The sequence below is a fragment of the Hemiscyllium ocellatum genome, chromosome 18 (assembly GCF_020745735.1).
Source record: "Hemiscyllium ocellatum isolate sHemOce1 chromosome 18, sHemOce1.pat.X.cur, whole genome shotgun sequence".
In the NCBI taxonomy this organism is placed as follows: Eukaryota; Metazoa; Chordata; class Chondrichthyes; order Orectolobiformes; family Hemiscylliidae; genus Hemiscyllium; species Hemiscyllium ocellatum.
The window spans coordinates 69,537,306-69,550,191 of NC_083418.1; the positions used below are offsets into that span (position 1 = coordinate 69,537,306).

A 12,886-nucleotide genomic window follows, 5' to 3' on the forward strand; every position below is an offset into this window, starting at 1 on the left:
AGCTCAGAACGTATGCACTGACTTGTGAAGGACGGTTTGTTTTTGAGCAGAATTACACTCCCGCTTATTGGCGTGTTCCCTTATGCGGGCTCTTTTATCATCGTGCAAGCGATCCTGAAACCTAACTGGGGTTCGATGCACAAAGCCAGTACTCAGGAAAGGCGTTGCAAATCAACTGCAGCGTGCCCATTAAATTGGCCCCGGTTGGATTTTAAGATAAGGACAGATTCATCCCCTAATTACATTACTGTCATGTGTTTAATTGTCTCCCTTTTGAAGTATTTTGCGAGGAGATCTGACCTCCCTGTTTATCTGATCTACATATTAATTGGGGGGGAAGAGGTGGGAGACGCGGAGGGTCTGGGATATAGCGAGTTGTTACATCTACAAGCCCCTGCCTCTCACGAAATAACCCACAAACCGATTCGTGTTGAAGCCAGCTCCCTTTCTGTTGCTGTACGACTCTGCATTGAGCGCCAGCGAACTTCCCGCCCGCCCGCCTTTCACGACGGCTCTATCTTCATTTATATTTATACATATCACTCGAAACATTCTTTTGAGGGGATGAACGGGGAGACTTGCGTGTCCTATTGCGATATGGCGAGTATGGATTCATTTTATAACTCAGCTCCCCAGGAGCAGCAGTCTCCCTTCCGAACATTTCAGCCGAGTGACAAGTTTGGTCCCACCTTCCTGAACAACAAAGGCCAGAATTATGGGGAGAAGCCGAGGACCCCCTTCCAGCAGGAATGCGAGCCATTGGACAGCACTATTCAAAACCCCAGCGCCGGCGATAACGCAGTCTTTAACAAATATCTGTACATGCAGGGAGCGGGCAGAGCTGCCAAATCTCCGGCCCACACCAAGCTTCAAGAAAGCAGCCACAACGGCGCCTTGATTCCCTGTTACGGTGAGTCACCCTCGGGGAAGGGGCGGCCCGGGAGAACCGGTCCCGCGGTTCGGGAAAACTTTCCTGGGAGCTGGCGTGTCGGTGGCGAGGGAGGGGGAAGGGATCAAATTCGATTGAGTGGAACTAAAAAAGTTATGACTCTGACCGTGCTGCCTGGAAAGCATTACTTCTGGGCAGTCAACTCCGCTGCCCTGTCCAGCTCGTGAATTTTAATCATGTTCGTTATTTATCGTAGCGAGGAATGTACTGACTTTGTGTCATCTAACGGTACAGACCATCGAATGCATTTAACCCTTAGTTTTGTTTCTTTCTCTGGTGTTAAGTACACTGCGCCCGGCCGGCACTTGTGACTGCTAGTCCCGATACAATCTGTATTGACACGCAGTCTCTTCAATAGCAGTATTAATAGGTCCAATAAAGGGGTGTGTGTGTGTGTTTATGAGAGAGGGAGAGAGGAGGGGAGGGGAGGTTGGTGGGGTTTAGTATCGGGAACGGCCCGGACTGTCCGAAAGGACGAACTGCTGTTAGTGTAGGTTGAACTGAAAGACCATTCAGAATGCAACCCAAATGCTATCCTTCGGGCGCTCCGTCTCAGGCTGCACCTGTGCTGTCTCCCACTTGGCGCTATCTGGCCGTGCGATTTCCCATTGCGGGCAATAATTCAGAGAGGCCGAGCTGATGAAGAAGCGGCGCCCCGGAGTCGAGAGGTGCCAGGTTACATTAACAAACCATTCATCACTCGGCTGGGCCCGAGACTGGGGGCTGGAACAGCCGCGAACAGGCTCCTTACCTTCCACTGCCCTGGTAACTGCAGCAGAGATTCCGCTTCTCCCGCGAAACCCCACATTTAATGCCAACCACCCTTCTCCCCAAACCGCCCCCACAGCCTGCGCTGATCCACCACACCCTCAGACTTCAAACCGAACACAAGTGAGAAGTGAAAAACGGAGTACTTTTGACTGATTGATACCAAAAAGATTAACTTTGTTTTTGGAGCAACTTGATGATGTATTGAAGAGTGCAGATCAATCTCCCAACAGACTCGATGTCACTTTCTATTGATTGAGAGCCCAGGCTGTTGTGTTTTTCATTAGGACTTTACACTTTCATTATTCGGCAGGGAACTTATTCATTCAGAGATAGAGAGGCATTCGTGAGGGTTCACTGGGAATGTTGGAGAGCAGTATTCTTCCTAGACCCTGTGGGTTTCTGAGTTTCCATGGCCAGAGCCGCTGTTTAGTCACTGTTAGAATATTTATATGGATCGCTCATTCACAGAAATATCAATAATTCACAAGTGACTAGCACTGCGTTCTGAGCTGGTTGGAAACGAGTAACGCCGCTCTGATTTTGATATTCGATTCTCTCATGTGCCAATTCTCCTGAATGTTGTAATTTGAAATAAAGGACACCCCGCAGCCTAATTTCTGTTTTAATGCAGTTATAATTCAGTAATAGGGTTATCCAACATGGAAACAGAGACTTCAGTCAAACTCTCCTAGTCTCACATGAGAGGGACGCGGGTTTTGTTCAATACAGAAAACTCTGTCCATTTCCTGCGGAAAATTATTTTGCACTTTTCCCGCCTCTGCTTTGCACCAACAAAAATGTATTTGCATTGCGTTTTCTTGGTGGAAGTAAAAGATAGGGAAACGGGTTTGCTGTGAACGGACTAAGTCGAAACTTCCCACCCAGGCGGGCAGGTGACTGAAAAACTAAAGAGCACGTTTTTCAGGAGGGTCTTCAAGGAGATGAAGACGGAGGCGTTTGGCTGTGTGTGTGTGGGGGTGGGGGTGGGGGTGGGGGCGGGGGTGACTGGGGGGGGTGAAGTTTGACAGATAAGGTTCTCGAAGCATTTCTCATCCCCCCTTCCCCCCCCCCCCCCACACCCCCCATCACCCCCATCCTTGCAATCGAGGGGTGACGGGGAGTGGAGATGAATTCCAAACTGGAGGAGTAGAGATTCCCTGGAGAGTTAGGGGGGAGGATGGGAGATTGCAGACATAGGAGAGCGCAAGTCCGTTGGAACTAGCTGAGGTACTGAGATGGAGCTGCTGCTCAGGGAGTGGGATGGAGGGTCGAGTAAGTCCCAGCGAGTGCAGGGTCTGGGAGTGTGGGTGCGTGGAGGAGAATTCTGGATGAAGTCCTCTTTGTGGAGGGTGGGAGATGGGAGGTTGTTTCAGATAAAGATACAGATTGTAAAATGAGTCAATGTTACAATTTAGTGCTGGAGGGAACAACAGTGAGTTATGATACATACAAATCCCTGAATTCAGCGAAATTATGTTCCGAATATTGTCACCATGTCATTTCGCACATAATTTACAAGAATCAAAGGTTTCTTTCCTATTCTATGAAACAGCAAACGAGAACCTCCATTTCTCGGTCACAGCGGAACCACTTCCTTACACATTGCGCGGGTAGGAAATTGTCTTCCTTTGTTAAAACCAAGGGCAGAGTCAATGTGGCATTTTGGGATCCGCCAGTCGTTCTAGAAATATTCTCAACAAACCACTGTTGAATCACATTGGATCAAACACAAGATCCCAGCTCTTAATTTCAAATTAAACCCATTCGTGTTGAGATACAACACTAAACAATTGTGAGGTCACGGACAAACAAGACTGGACTACTTGGAAACTCGTTTGTGGCAATGACTTTTTTTATCGTTCCAATCTCTAATGGAGCTACCATCGGGGAATAAAAACAACCGATCCGATCCAATCCAATTCCCACACCAAAACATCAATACTTCCACAATCCAATGACTTTAGTCGGGAATAATTTAGGAGTGCATGCATTGAAGTAAATGCTAATGTGGACAGTCACTTTAACTATGTTTAACTTATACTGGTTTACATAAACTATTCAGTGTTAATTGCCGACAGCAGTCTGAATTGTTTGCAATTTAGTACCTTCTTAGAATCCCATTGCAATCTTTAACCGTTTACCGTTAACTACCTATAACTAGCTTCACCCACAATAGAATTGTAGCAAACTTGATTTGTCCAACAGTCTATTGCAACAAGATCTGAGTTTTTCTTTGCTGGTAACTGGAATGAATGCTCATATTGGTGATGCATCGAAACAGTGATAAATATTCAGGTTCCTTGGGAGATTCAAAGGAGAACTGAATTCTCGGAAACACGCGGTTAGCTGCTCCTGGCAATTTGGTGAAACTGCATCACCATTAACAATCCCTGAAATCTCCAGGTAACAGGGCCCACAATCACGTTTCTGTAGAAATTTCAAGGTCCCATCACCCCGACAGCTTGTCCCTTCTGGAAACCCATGATTGCTTGGCTTAGACAACAGTATTTCCACAGTTCAAGATGTGGGCTTTTATTATTGTTTCCCCGACTGCGCTGATCAACTAAACCTGCCTCCTCGGGTTATAACGCGCCGAGGATTGTTTTATTGAAAAAGAAACTTGACACAACATTGTTAAAATTGTGGTCATTGTCCCTATTAAATCTTATTACAGGACTGACACATTACAAGACGGTTTAATACATTCATGATGGCGCAATGATTCATAGATGAAAATTGCCCCGTTGGATGAATACCATACACACAAGCCAAATTATCTGCTCAACATTGAAGGGAGGCAACATAGTTCTCAATTCATGCACCATTACGTTTGGTAAAAGAGCAAGGGCGTTTTCATACCTGGGGTGATGTGTCAAGAATTTAAAACAATATCAGAGTCACTGATCCAACTGCTCTAGCACGTTTGGATGCGGCCAATTGTGCAGGAGGGATCATAGTGCATAGTGGGGTCTAATGCACTGGCCCCACTGCTCCTCTGCGGTTGGAGACCTCGCTAGTGCATTAGTGAGTCTTTCTTATTGATTTGGGACAAAGTGGTGTTTAAAGCCCAAGGTGACCGGCTCCAAGTAATTGAACCAAATAAATGTCAGTTGAAAAAATGCAGAAGCTCAATGCAGTTTCATTATCCATGACCAATGACTGTCTGTCAGTGTCAGCAACAGCAAGAAACCATTTAAGCAACGATAATATGATTGCAAATTTGCAACACTAATTATCAGGACACCCGAGTGCTGTTGTGAGACAGTGGTAGTGTCCCTGCCAGGAAGCCTAGGTTCAAGTCCAGAGGCACAGCTCTCAACAGGTTATTTAGAAAATATCGATCTTCAAACACTCTTATAGAGGGGCCTTCTTTTTTAAATTAAAATAAAAAAAGCCTGTTCCAATCTCCGAGTCGATAGACCTGGTTCAAGTCCCACTACTTCGGACGTATGTTATAACATTCCCTGAACAGATTAATTAAAGTAAAGTAAATGATTCAGAAATACAAATCCAGATGCCGCCATTATTTCCCTGCAGTCGGTTGGTGCAATGAGTGACCATTCAAATTCCATTAATTAGGGGGGAATAAAATGTTCACTTTTAAAAAAACATTTGAATCGATAAGGGAGTCGGGGATTGGAAGCTGCTGCCTTGACCCAGTCTCCACTACATAAGTGCGCCGTAATGTATTTGTTCCTAACTGAGCCCCCCGTCATGGTCACTCATTGCACCAACCGACTGCAGGGAAAATAATGTACTGCTTGTGGGGTCAGCTCCATGGAGGACAAGCACTTCCGAAAAATCACCACCTTCTGATGGAAAAATATTCGGAAGCTTAACAAGAAAATGATGGAAATCATCCTCATGTGTTTTGTGATCCGTTAGTAACCACATCTTTGATCAGTCCCTGTCATAATGAGCATGTGTTCGAAATTCGCCTAGCTGTAAGATTTTTATTTAACAAAATTATTGTCCTGCGGTAAATTTGGATTTCATTTCTCCATTTTCAATCGAAGTAACTCGACACGTCTCACCTTAAGCAGCGGTGGGTGACAGAAATGTTGTTATCCCTTTCCCAGTGCCACTCCCAGGGAACACAGTCGAACTTTCTTGATTCATGTAAACAGAAGTACATTTATTTACTTGGGTCTGGCTACATGTAATCAAGTTTGCTGAAAATGCATTCCACAAGTAGGCTACTGAATTTTCAATAACATGATACAAACCGCAGGAACTGCTGGGGATTATAATGTAGAAAGCAGGTAATTGTGAACTGCAATGTCACAGCAACAGCGCTTCTAACTGAGGTCAGTGCCAAAGGAGATCTGCTTTAATATTTGTGCATTGTCCTCCGTAAATTACTTTTTTATAAAACAGCATCTGCTACCCCATATTTCCTAGGTGGTCCCGTAACCCACTTGGGTACTTAGTGAATGATGGAATACATGCAATAACTGAGTGGCCATTTCCTGCTCCTAATTCATGTGCCTGTATGTTTGCATGACGAATAAAATGGATGTGTGACCAGGGTGTAACTTAATTCAAAATAACAAATCCCAGACCTGTAACTAGGGAGTGAGCCTGACAGGCCAGTTATTCTGGGCGAAAGTTAGTACTGCAGATTAGAGTCAAGATTAGAGTGGTGCTGGAAAAGCACAGCAGGTCAGGCAGCATCCGAGGAGCAGGAAAATCGTCATCTCAGGCAAATGGGTTTCCTGATGAAGGGCTTTTCACCGAAACGTCGATTTTCCTGCTTCTCCAATGCTCCCTGACCTGTTGTGTTTTTCCAGCACTACTCTAATCTGAGACCAATTATTCTACTGGTCTATATGCCCACAGATAAGGGAACTGACTATGGCCTTTGAGATGTAATTCTAAAAATGGGAAGCCATCCCACAGCAGTGACTGACAGCTGCTGCCTTAAGGCTGGTCTTTAGTGAAATCCTCAATTGATTCCAATTTATACTCTCAGATTTGAGTTAGTGTGCAGACAAAGCTATTTTACAAGGACACAGAAGCAGCACTATAACTGGCCATGGAAATATTTGGCCTCGATTAATCCCACTATCTATCTATTATATCAGTCAGTTCATGAAATTTGCAGAACAAAATGTATGATATTAAAGCTCCTACAAACACAGTTTAGTTTATAATGACTCATTGACAAGTTAAATTAAAATCTTTATCCTCCGTCACATTCTATGAGTGCAATTTTCACATTCAAATGCATCAGTATGACTGTATGTTTTGCCTAACATTTAGAATTCTAAATCACATGGGAAGGAGCAAATGTATGTGTAACAAAGAAATCCAATTGACAGACCTCACAAGTAAAAACAAATTGGCATTTTGAAGTAACTTTGCTTACAAGATCCTTACTATAGATTTTATCTTTCAGTTTACAAGAAATCAACCGACATTTTCTAAATATTAATCAGTTTAAGAGTTGAATGGTGGCAATCATCTCTTCATAATCTCTGCCCTTGAAGAAGAGTCAACTAAACATAATGTGAGGCGAGACAAGTATCTCAATTCTGATCTTTACTTTGAAATTTTTAGAAGATGGGGAATGGAATTCAAACATCTGTGTCAGTGGTTGTGTCAAAAACCCTGAGACCAGTTCAAAAACTTGGACACAAAGCAAATTCCCTCCACTCTGTCTTCACAATAGCTCTCTGTTCAGCCTTCTGAAAGTTTTAGCATTGGTGCAAACAGTGTGACATTTTTATCTATTAACAACACTGCCATATTTTATAAACCCATCGAGTAACAATTTCATGAAGTGTGGAGTACTTTTGTGCTGTAAGCACATGTCCATTAGGAATATATTTGGCATTTCCTAACTGTAATGCTCAGAAAATATTTACAGCTTGTATCCCTTCAGCACAAGTCGGCTTTCAACTTGGGTGCTTTATTAAACCACATTTGCCACCTAGCTTTTAAGGATCTGAGTGCATTCCTTCTTAAACTGCATTAGGATGCATTTCTGTCACAAATTACTTGCCATTCATGTATGCGTTTGATTCAACAGTTAGGTGTTACTAGAAAAATGTACTGAAATCTTTCACAAGTTACACATTAACGTATAACCACAACATGGACATGTGGGTACATGGATAATGAGCATAGTCGTAAACTTGCTAGTGAATAGATGATATAAGATGATATCACAGTTGGGAATGGTACTTTTCATTTCATGTTGATATTTCAGTGCTCCATGTAAAATGAACATACCTTGGGGAAAATCATATGGAGAGCAAGTAGGCAATAGATGGAAGCATGTGTCAATAAATTTCTAAATCTGCCTGTTGACTCAGTTCTACTCCCTTATTTGTGACATTTACTATGTATTGCAATTCTTCAATGTTTTAAAAAGTTTTCCTTAGGCTCGAAGATAGTCTTAGAGAACTGGAGAATTGCAAATATCACTTCCTTGTTCAAGAAAGTGTGTAAGAAGGAATCTAGTAACTACAGGCCAATTGATTTGATATCAGTGGTGGACAAGCTTTTAGAAATGATAATTAGAGACAAAATTAATAATCACTTTGATAAATATGGGTTAATTAAGAAAATCCAGGGCGCCTTTGTTGAAGGAAAATTGTGTTGACTTAACTTGCTTCAGTTCTTTAATGAGGTAACAGTGAGAACTGCTGAAGGTTTTTGCTGTAGATGTAGTGTACATGGACTTCCCAAAAAGTATCTGATAAAGTGACACACAGCAGACTTGTGAGCAAAGTTAGAACTCATGAAATAAAGGGACAGTGGCAACATGGATAATAGATTAGCTGAGTGACAACAAACAGAGAATAGTGGTGTACGGTCGTTTTTCAGACTGGCAGAAGGTTTATAATGGCATTTATAGGGAGGGTGATGGTGGGGGTGTGGGAGAGATGTTCAGTATTGGGATCAACTAGGAGGAAGTAAGGACTGCAGATGCTGGAGATCAGAGTTATAGAGTGTGGCGCTGGAAAAGCACAGCTGATCAGGCAGCATCCAAGGAGCAGGAGAGTCGATGTTTCAAACATAAGCTCTTCATCAGGAATGAGGGGTTGGCCCAAGGGGGCTGAGAGATAAATGGGAAGGCTGGGTGGAACTGGGGGGAAAGTTAGCTGGGAATGTGATATGTAGATGAAGGTGGGGGTGAAAGTGATAGGTTGGAGAGGAGAGGGGAGTGGTTGGGTGGGAAGGAAGATGGACAGATAGGACAGTTTAAGAGGTGGGTGCCGAGTTGGAAGATTGGATCTGGGATAAGATGGGGGGAGGGGTAATGACAAAACTGGTGAAATCGACATTGATCTCGTGTGGTTCGAGGGTCCCAAGGTGGGAGATGAGACATACTTCCTCAGGCATCATGTGGCTAGAATTTGGCAGTGGAGGTGGCCCTGGACTTGCATTACCTTGGTGGAGGTGGGAGGGGGAGTTAAATTGTTCGGTCATGGGGCAGTTGAATTGTTTAGTGCGTGTGTCCCAGAGATATTCTCTGAAACATTCCACAAATTGGTGTCCTGTCCCGCCATTGTAGAGGAGACCACATCAAGAGCAATGGACAGAGTAGATGATGTGTGTGGAAGTATAGGTAAATCTCTGTCAGATTTGGAAGGATTAGAACCGGATGGTGCGGGATTCCCGGACTATGAGGTTAGAAGCTGTTGGTGGGAGATCCCGTGTTGGTGGGTGATGAGGTTGTGGATGGCCTGAGAGATGATAGGGTTTGGTAATAGGAAGTGAGGTTGTGGTCAAGGGGGCAGTAGACCTGGTGTCTGCGAGTTGGCACCTGGCTTCAGCAGTGTAGAGGTCAGTATATCAAACTACAACTGCACCCTCCCTTGTCTGCGGGTTTGATGGTGAGTTTGGGTTAGAATGGAGGGAGTGGAGAGGTTGGAGTGGGTGAGGGGAATGGATTGGTTGAGGTGGGCAATGTCACAGCGGTAGTTGGAAATGAAGAAAATGAGGGGGGTAACAGAGCCACCCATGTTAGGATCCCCATTCTTCCTGATATGCATTAATAATTTAGACCTTGATGGATAGGCTACAATTTCAATTTTTTTCATGATCCAAAACTTAAAAGTATTGTGAACAATGAATAGGATAGCATGGATCATCAAAAGAACATAAATGGAATGGGCAGGAAAGATAAAATTTAATGTGGGAAAGTGTGAGGTGATTTATTTTGGGAGGAAGAATACAGAGAGACAAATACACAATGAAGGAAACAATTCAAAAGGAGGTGCAGGATCAGAGGGACCTAGGTATGCATGAAATTATATCATTGAAGCCTTTAGGACCATTTGAGAAAGCAGTCAGTAAACCAATTAGCTTCCTGAACTTTATTAAAATGTTCACAGTATATGAAAACAAGTGAGTTAGGTTTAGATTAGATTAGATTACTTACAGTGTGGAAACAGGCCCTTCGGCCCAACAAGTCCACACTGACCCGCCGAAGCACAACCCACCCATACCCCTACATTTACCCCTTACCTAACACTACGGGCAATTTAGCTTGGCCAATTCACCTGACCCGCACATCTTTGGACTGTGGGAGGAAACCGGAGCACCCGGAGGAAACCCACGCAGACACGGGGAGAATGTGCAAACTCCACACAGTCAGTCACCTGAGTCGGGAATTGAACCCGGGTCTCAGGTGCTGTGAGGCAGCAGTGCTAACCACTGTGCCACCGTGCCACCCGGTTAATAAACGAAACAGGCCTTCTGGCCCATGCCGACCAGGTTTCCTAAACTGATCCTGCCCCATTTGTCTAGATTTGGCCTGTTCCCCACTAAACTTTTCCTATCCATGTATCTGTCAAAACGCTTTTTAAATGTTATGGTTGTACTCACCTCTACCACCTTCCTCTCGCAGCTTATTCCTCTGACATAAAAAGAAAACACTGGAGAAACACAGCAAGGCTGTCAGCATCTGTGGAGAGAGAAACAGGGTTAATGTTTCTAATCCAATATGACAAGGCATTTGAGAGATTGCAGGAACGATTCACGAAAATGGTTCCAGGACGAAAAATGAGAAATTGGGGTAGATCTCCTTGAAGAGAAAACTGAGAAGAAATTTGAAAGATATGTTCATAATCATGAGGGGTCTGAACAGAGGACATAAGGAGAAACTGTTCCCATTAATGACAAACCAAAAAACCAGAAAGCACAGTTTTATAGGTAATTGACAAATGAGCAATATCAATGAGGGCAAACATTTTGCATGTATGTGTGGTTGAGATGTGGAATGCACGGCTGAGACTATGGTGGACACTGGATCAATTAAGGCTTTCAAAAAGGAATTGGATATTTATCAGAAAAGGAAACAGTTGCATAGACACAGGAAGAAAGCTGGGGAATAGCATGTGGATTGTTTCTGAGGCCCAACTAAAATACAATGGGCCAAAGTGTCTCCTTCTAGTCTACAACCACTGTGCTCTTTTAAACAAATAAAAAACAATAATAATAGTTTAGACAGAACCTGGTGAAAACCTTAACAAAAGAATCAAAATGTCACCGCTAACAATTTTATAGGGGAGGGAGGTGAGAAATCAATCAGCAGAGTTGGCTGGACAGCTGGTTTATAATGCAAAGTGATGCCAGCAAGTGTGGGGGTTCATTGAGGTTTCAGTGAAGGATTCTTTCGCAACCTCTTCCGTCACCTCAGGCATGGTGACCCTCAGATTAAAAGCACCACCAGTTCTGTCTCGTGAAGAAGGGTTACACCTGAAACGTTGACTTCTCCACCACCTGATGCTGCCTGGCTTGCTGTGTTCTTCCAGCCTCCTGCCTGTCTCCCTCTACCAAGAGAGCAGCCCTCTAGTCCACTAGAGACTTTTTAACTTCTAATGGTACCATAGATTTTTATATTATTTAATTGATTCATAAGCTAAGTATGTAATGAAAGACTTTGACAATGATTTAGCAAGCTTTTCCAGCGAAATCTCAACAATGTAGAACATGAATGTCTAAAGGTCGGTCTGCAGTCTGTTTTGACTTGGTTCAGTTAAGACAGGTAGCAGCCAGTGTGCTAAACTGGCAGCCAAACATAACGAAGATTGGTCAGAATTACTGCTCCTCATCACCATCTTCAATGCCACTGGTATAAGTGCAAGGACAGAAGTGCATTCTGTCACCATGGACATCCACTCACTGTACACATCCATCCGCCATGATGAAGGCCTCCAAGCCCTCTGTTTCTTCCTCTCATACCATTCCAACCAATACCCTTCCTCTGACACTCTCATCAGCCTGGCTAAACTGGTCCTCACCCTGAACAATTTCTCCTTCCAATCCTCTCATTTCCTCTTGACCAAAGGGGTAGCCATGGGCACCTGCATGGGCCCCAGCTATGCCTGCCTCAGTGTCGGTATGTGGAACAGTCCACCTTGCACAGCTACAACAGCACCATTCCCCACCTTTTCTTCCATTACATGGATGGCTGCATTGGTGCCATCTTGCACTCCCATGAGGAAGTTAGGGGAGAAAATATCTTTTTACACGGATGGTGCTGAACAGCTGAACGAGGTTGGCAGGAAGCAGATTGAGCCCAGGACAATGAAGATATAAATAATCACACATGCGTGGTCATATACCCAGACATAGGTACACACATGTTTATACATATTAATACACTAGATAATAAAATAGAGAGGGAAATATATCTATGGCAGTGGTGTCTACTTGCATGTGGCAGAAACAGTCGAGAATAATGCAATGTATCCAGAGGTTGGTGGGGTGGAAGGTGAGGACCAAGGTGGTTCATGGACAGAGGTGCGGGAAGTGGAGGAAATGTGCTGGAGGGCTTTGTTGACACGCGAGAGGGAAAATTGCAGTCTTTGAAGAAGGAAGCCACCTGGGATGTTCTTTGGTGGAAATGGTCTTCCTGGGAGCAGATGTGGTGGAGGCAGAGGAATTGGGAATAAGGTATGGTATAGTCCAGGTAGTTGTGGGAGTTGGTGGGTTTGTAATGGATATTCATGTTGAGTCGATCATCAGAAATGGAGGTGGAGAGGTCGGGGTGGGGAGGGGGGTGCGGAGTTGTCTGAGATGGTCCAGGTAAACTTGAGGTCAGGGTGGAAGGTGTTTATAAAGTTAAACTTTTCAATTCTGCATTTCAGAAAGACCATTCCTTCCGCAACTCCTGTGTCAGGTCCACATCCCCCCAGCAACCCACCCTCC

The 12,886-nt window shown here is 44.1% G+C and overlaps 1 protein-coding gene across 1 annotated transcript in view; it reads left to right on the plus strand.

Annotated features, from left to right (window-relative positions):
- Positions 1 to 564: 564 nt before the first annotated feature.
- LOC132824265 (homeobox protein aristaless-like 4) overlaps positions 565 to 12,886 on the plus strand; it is a 49,559-nt gene continuing 37,237 nt past the window's right edge. Inside the window, exons 1-2 of the mRNA XM_060838597.1 lie at positions 565 to 914; positions 5,115 to 5,131. Coding sequence (XP_060694580.1) covers positions 565 to 914; positions 5,115 to 5,131 — 367 coding nt within the window. The remainder of the gene's footprint in view (positions 915 to 5,114; positions 5,132 to 12,886) is intronic.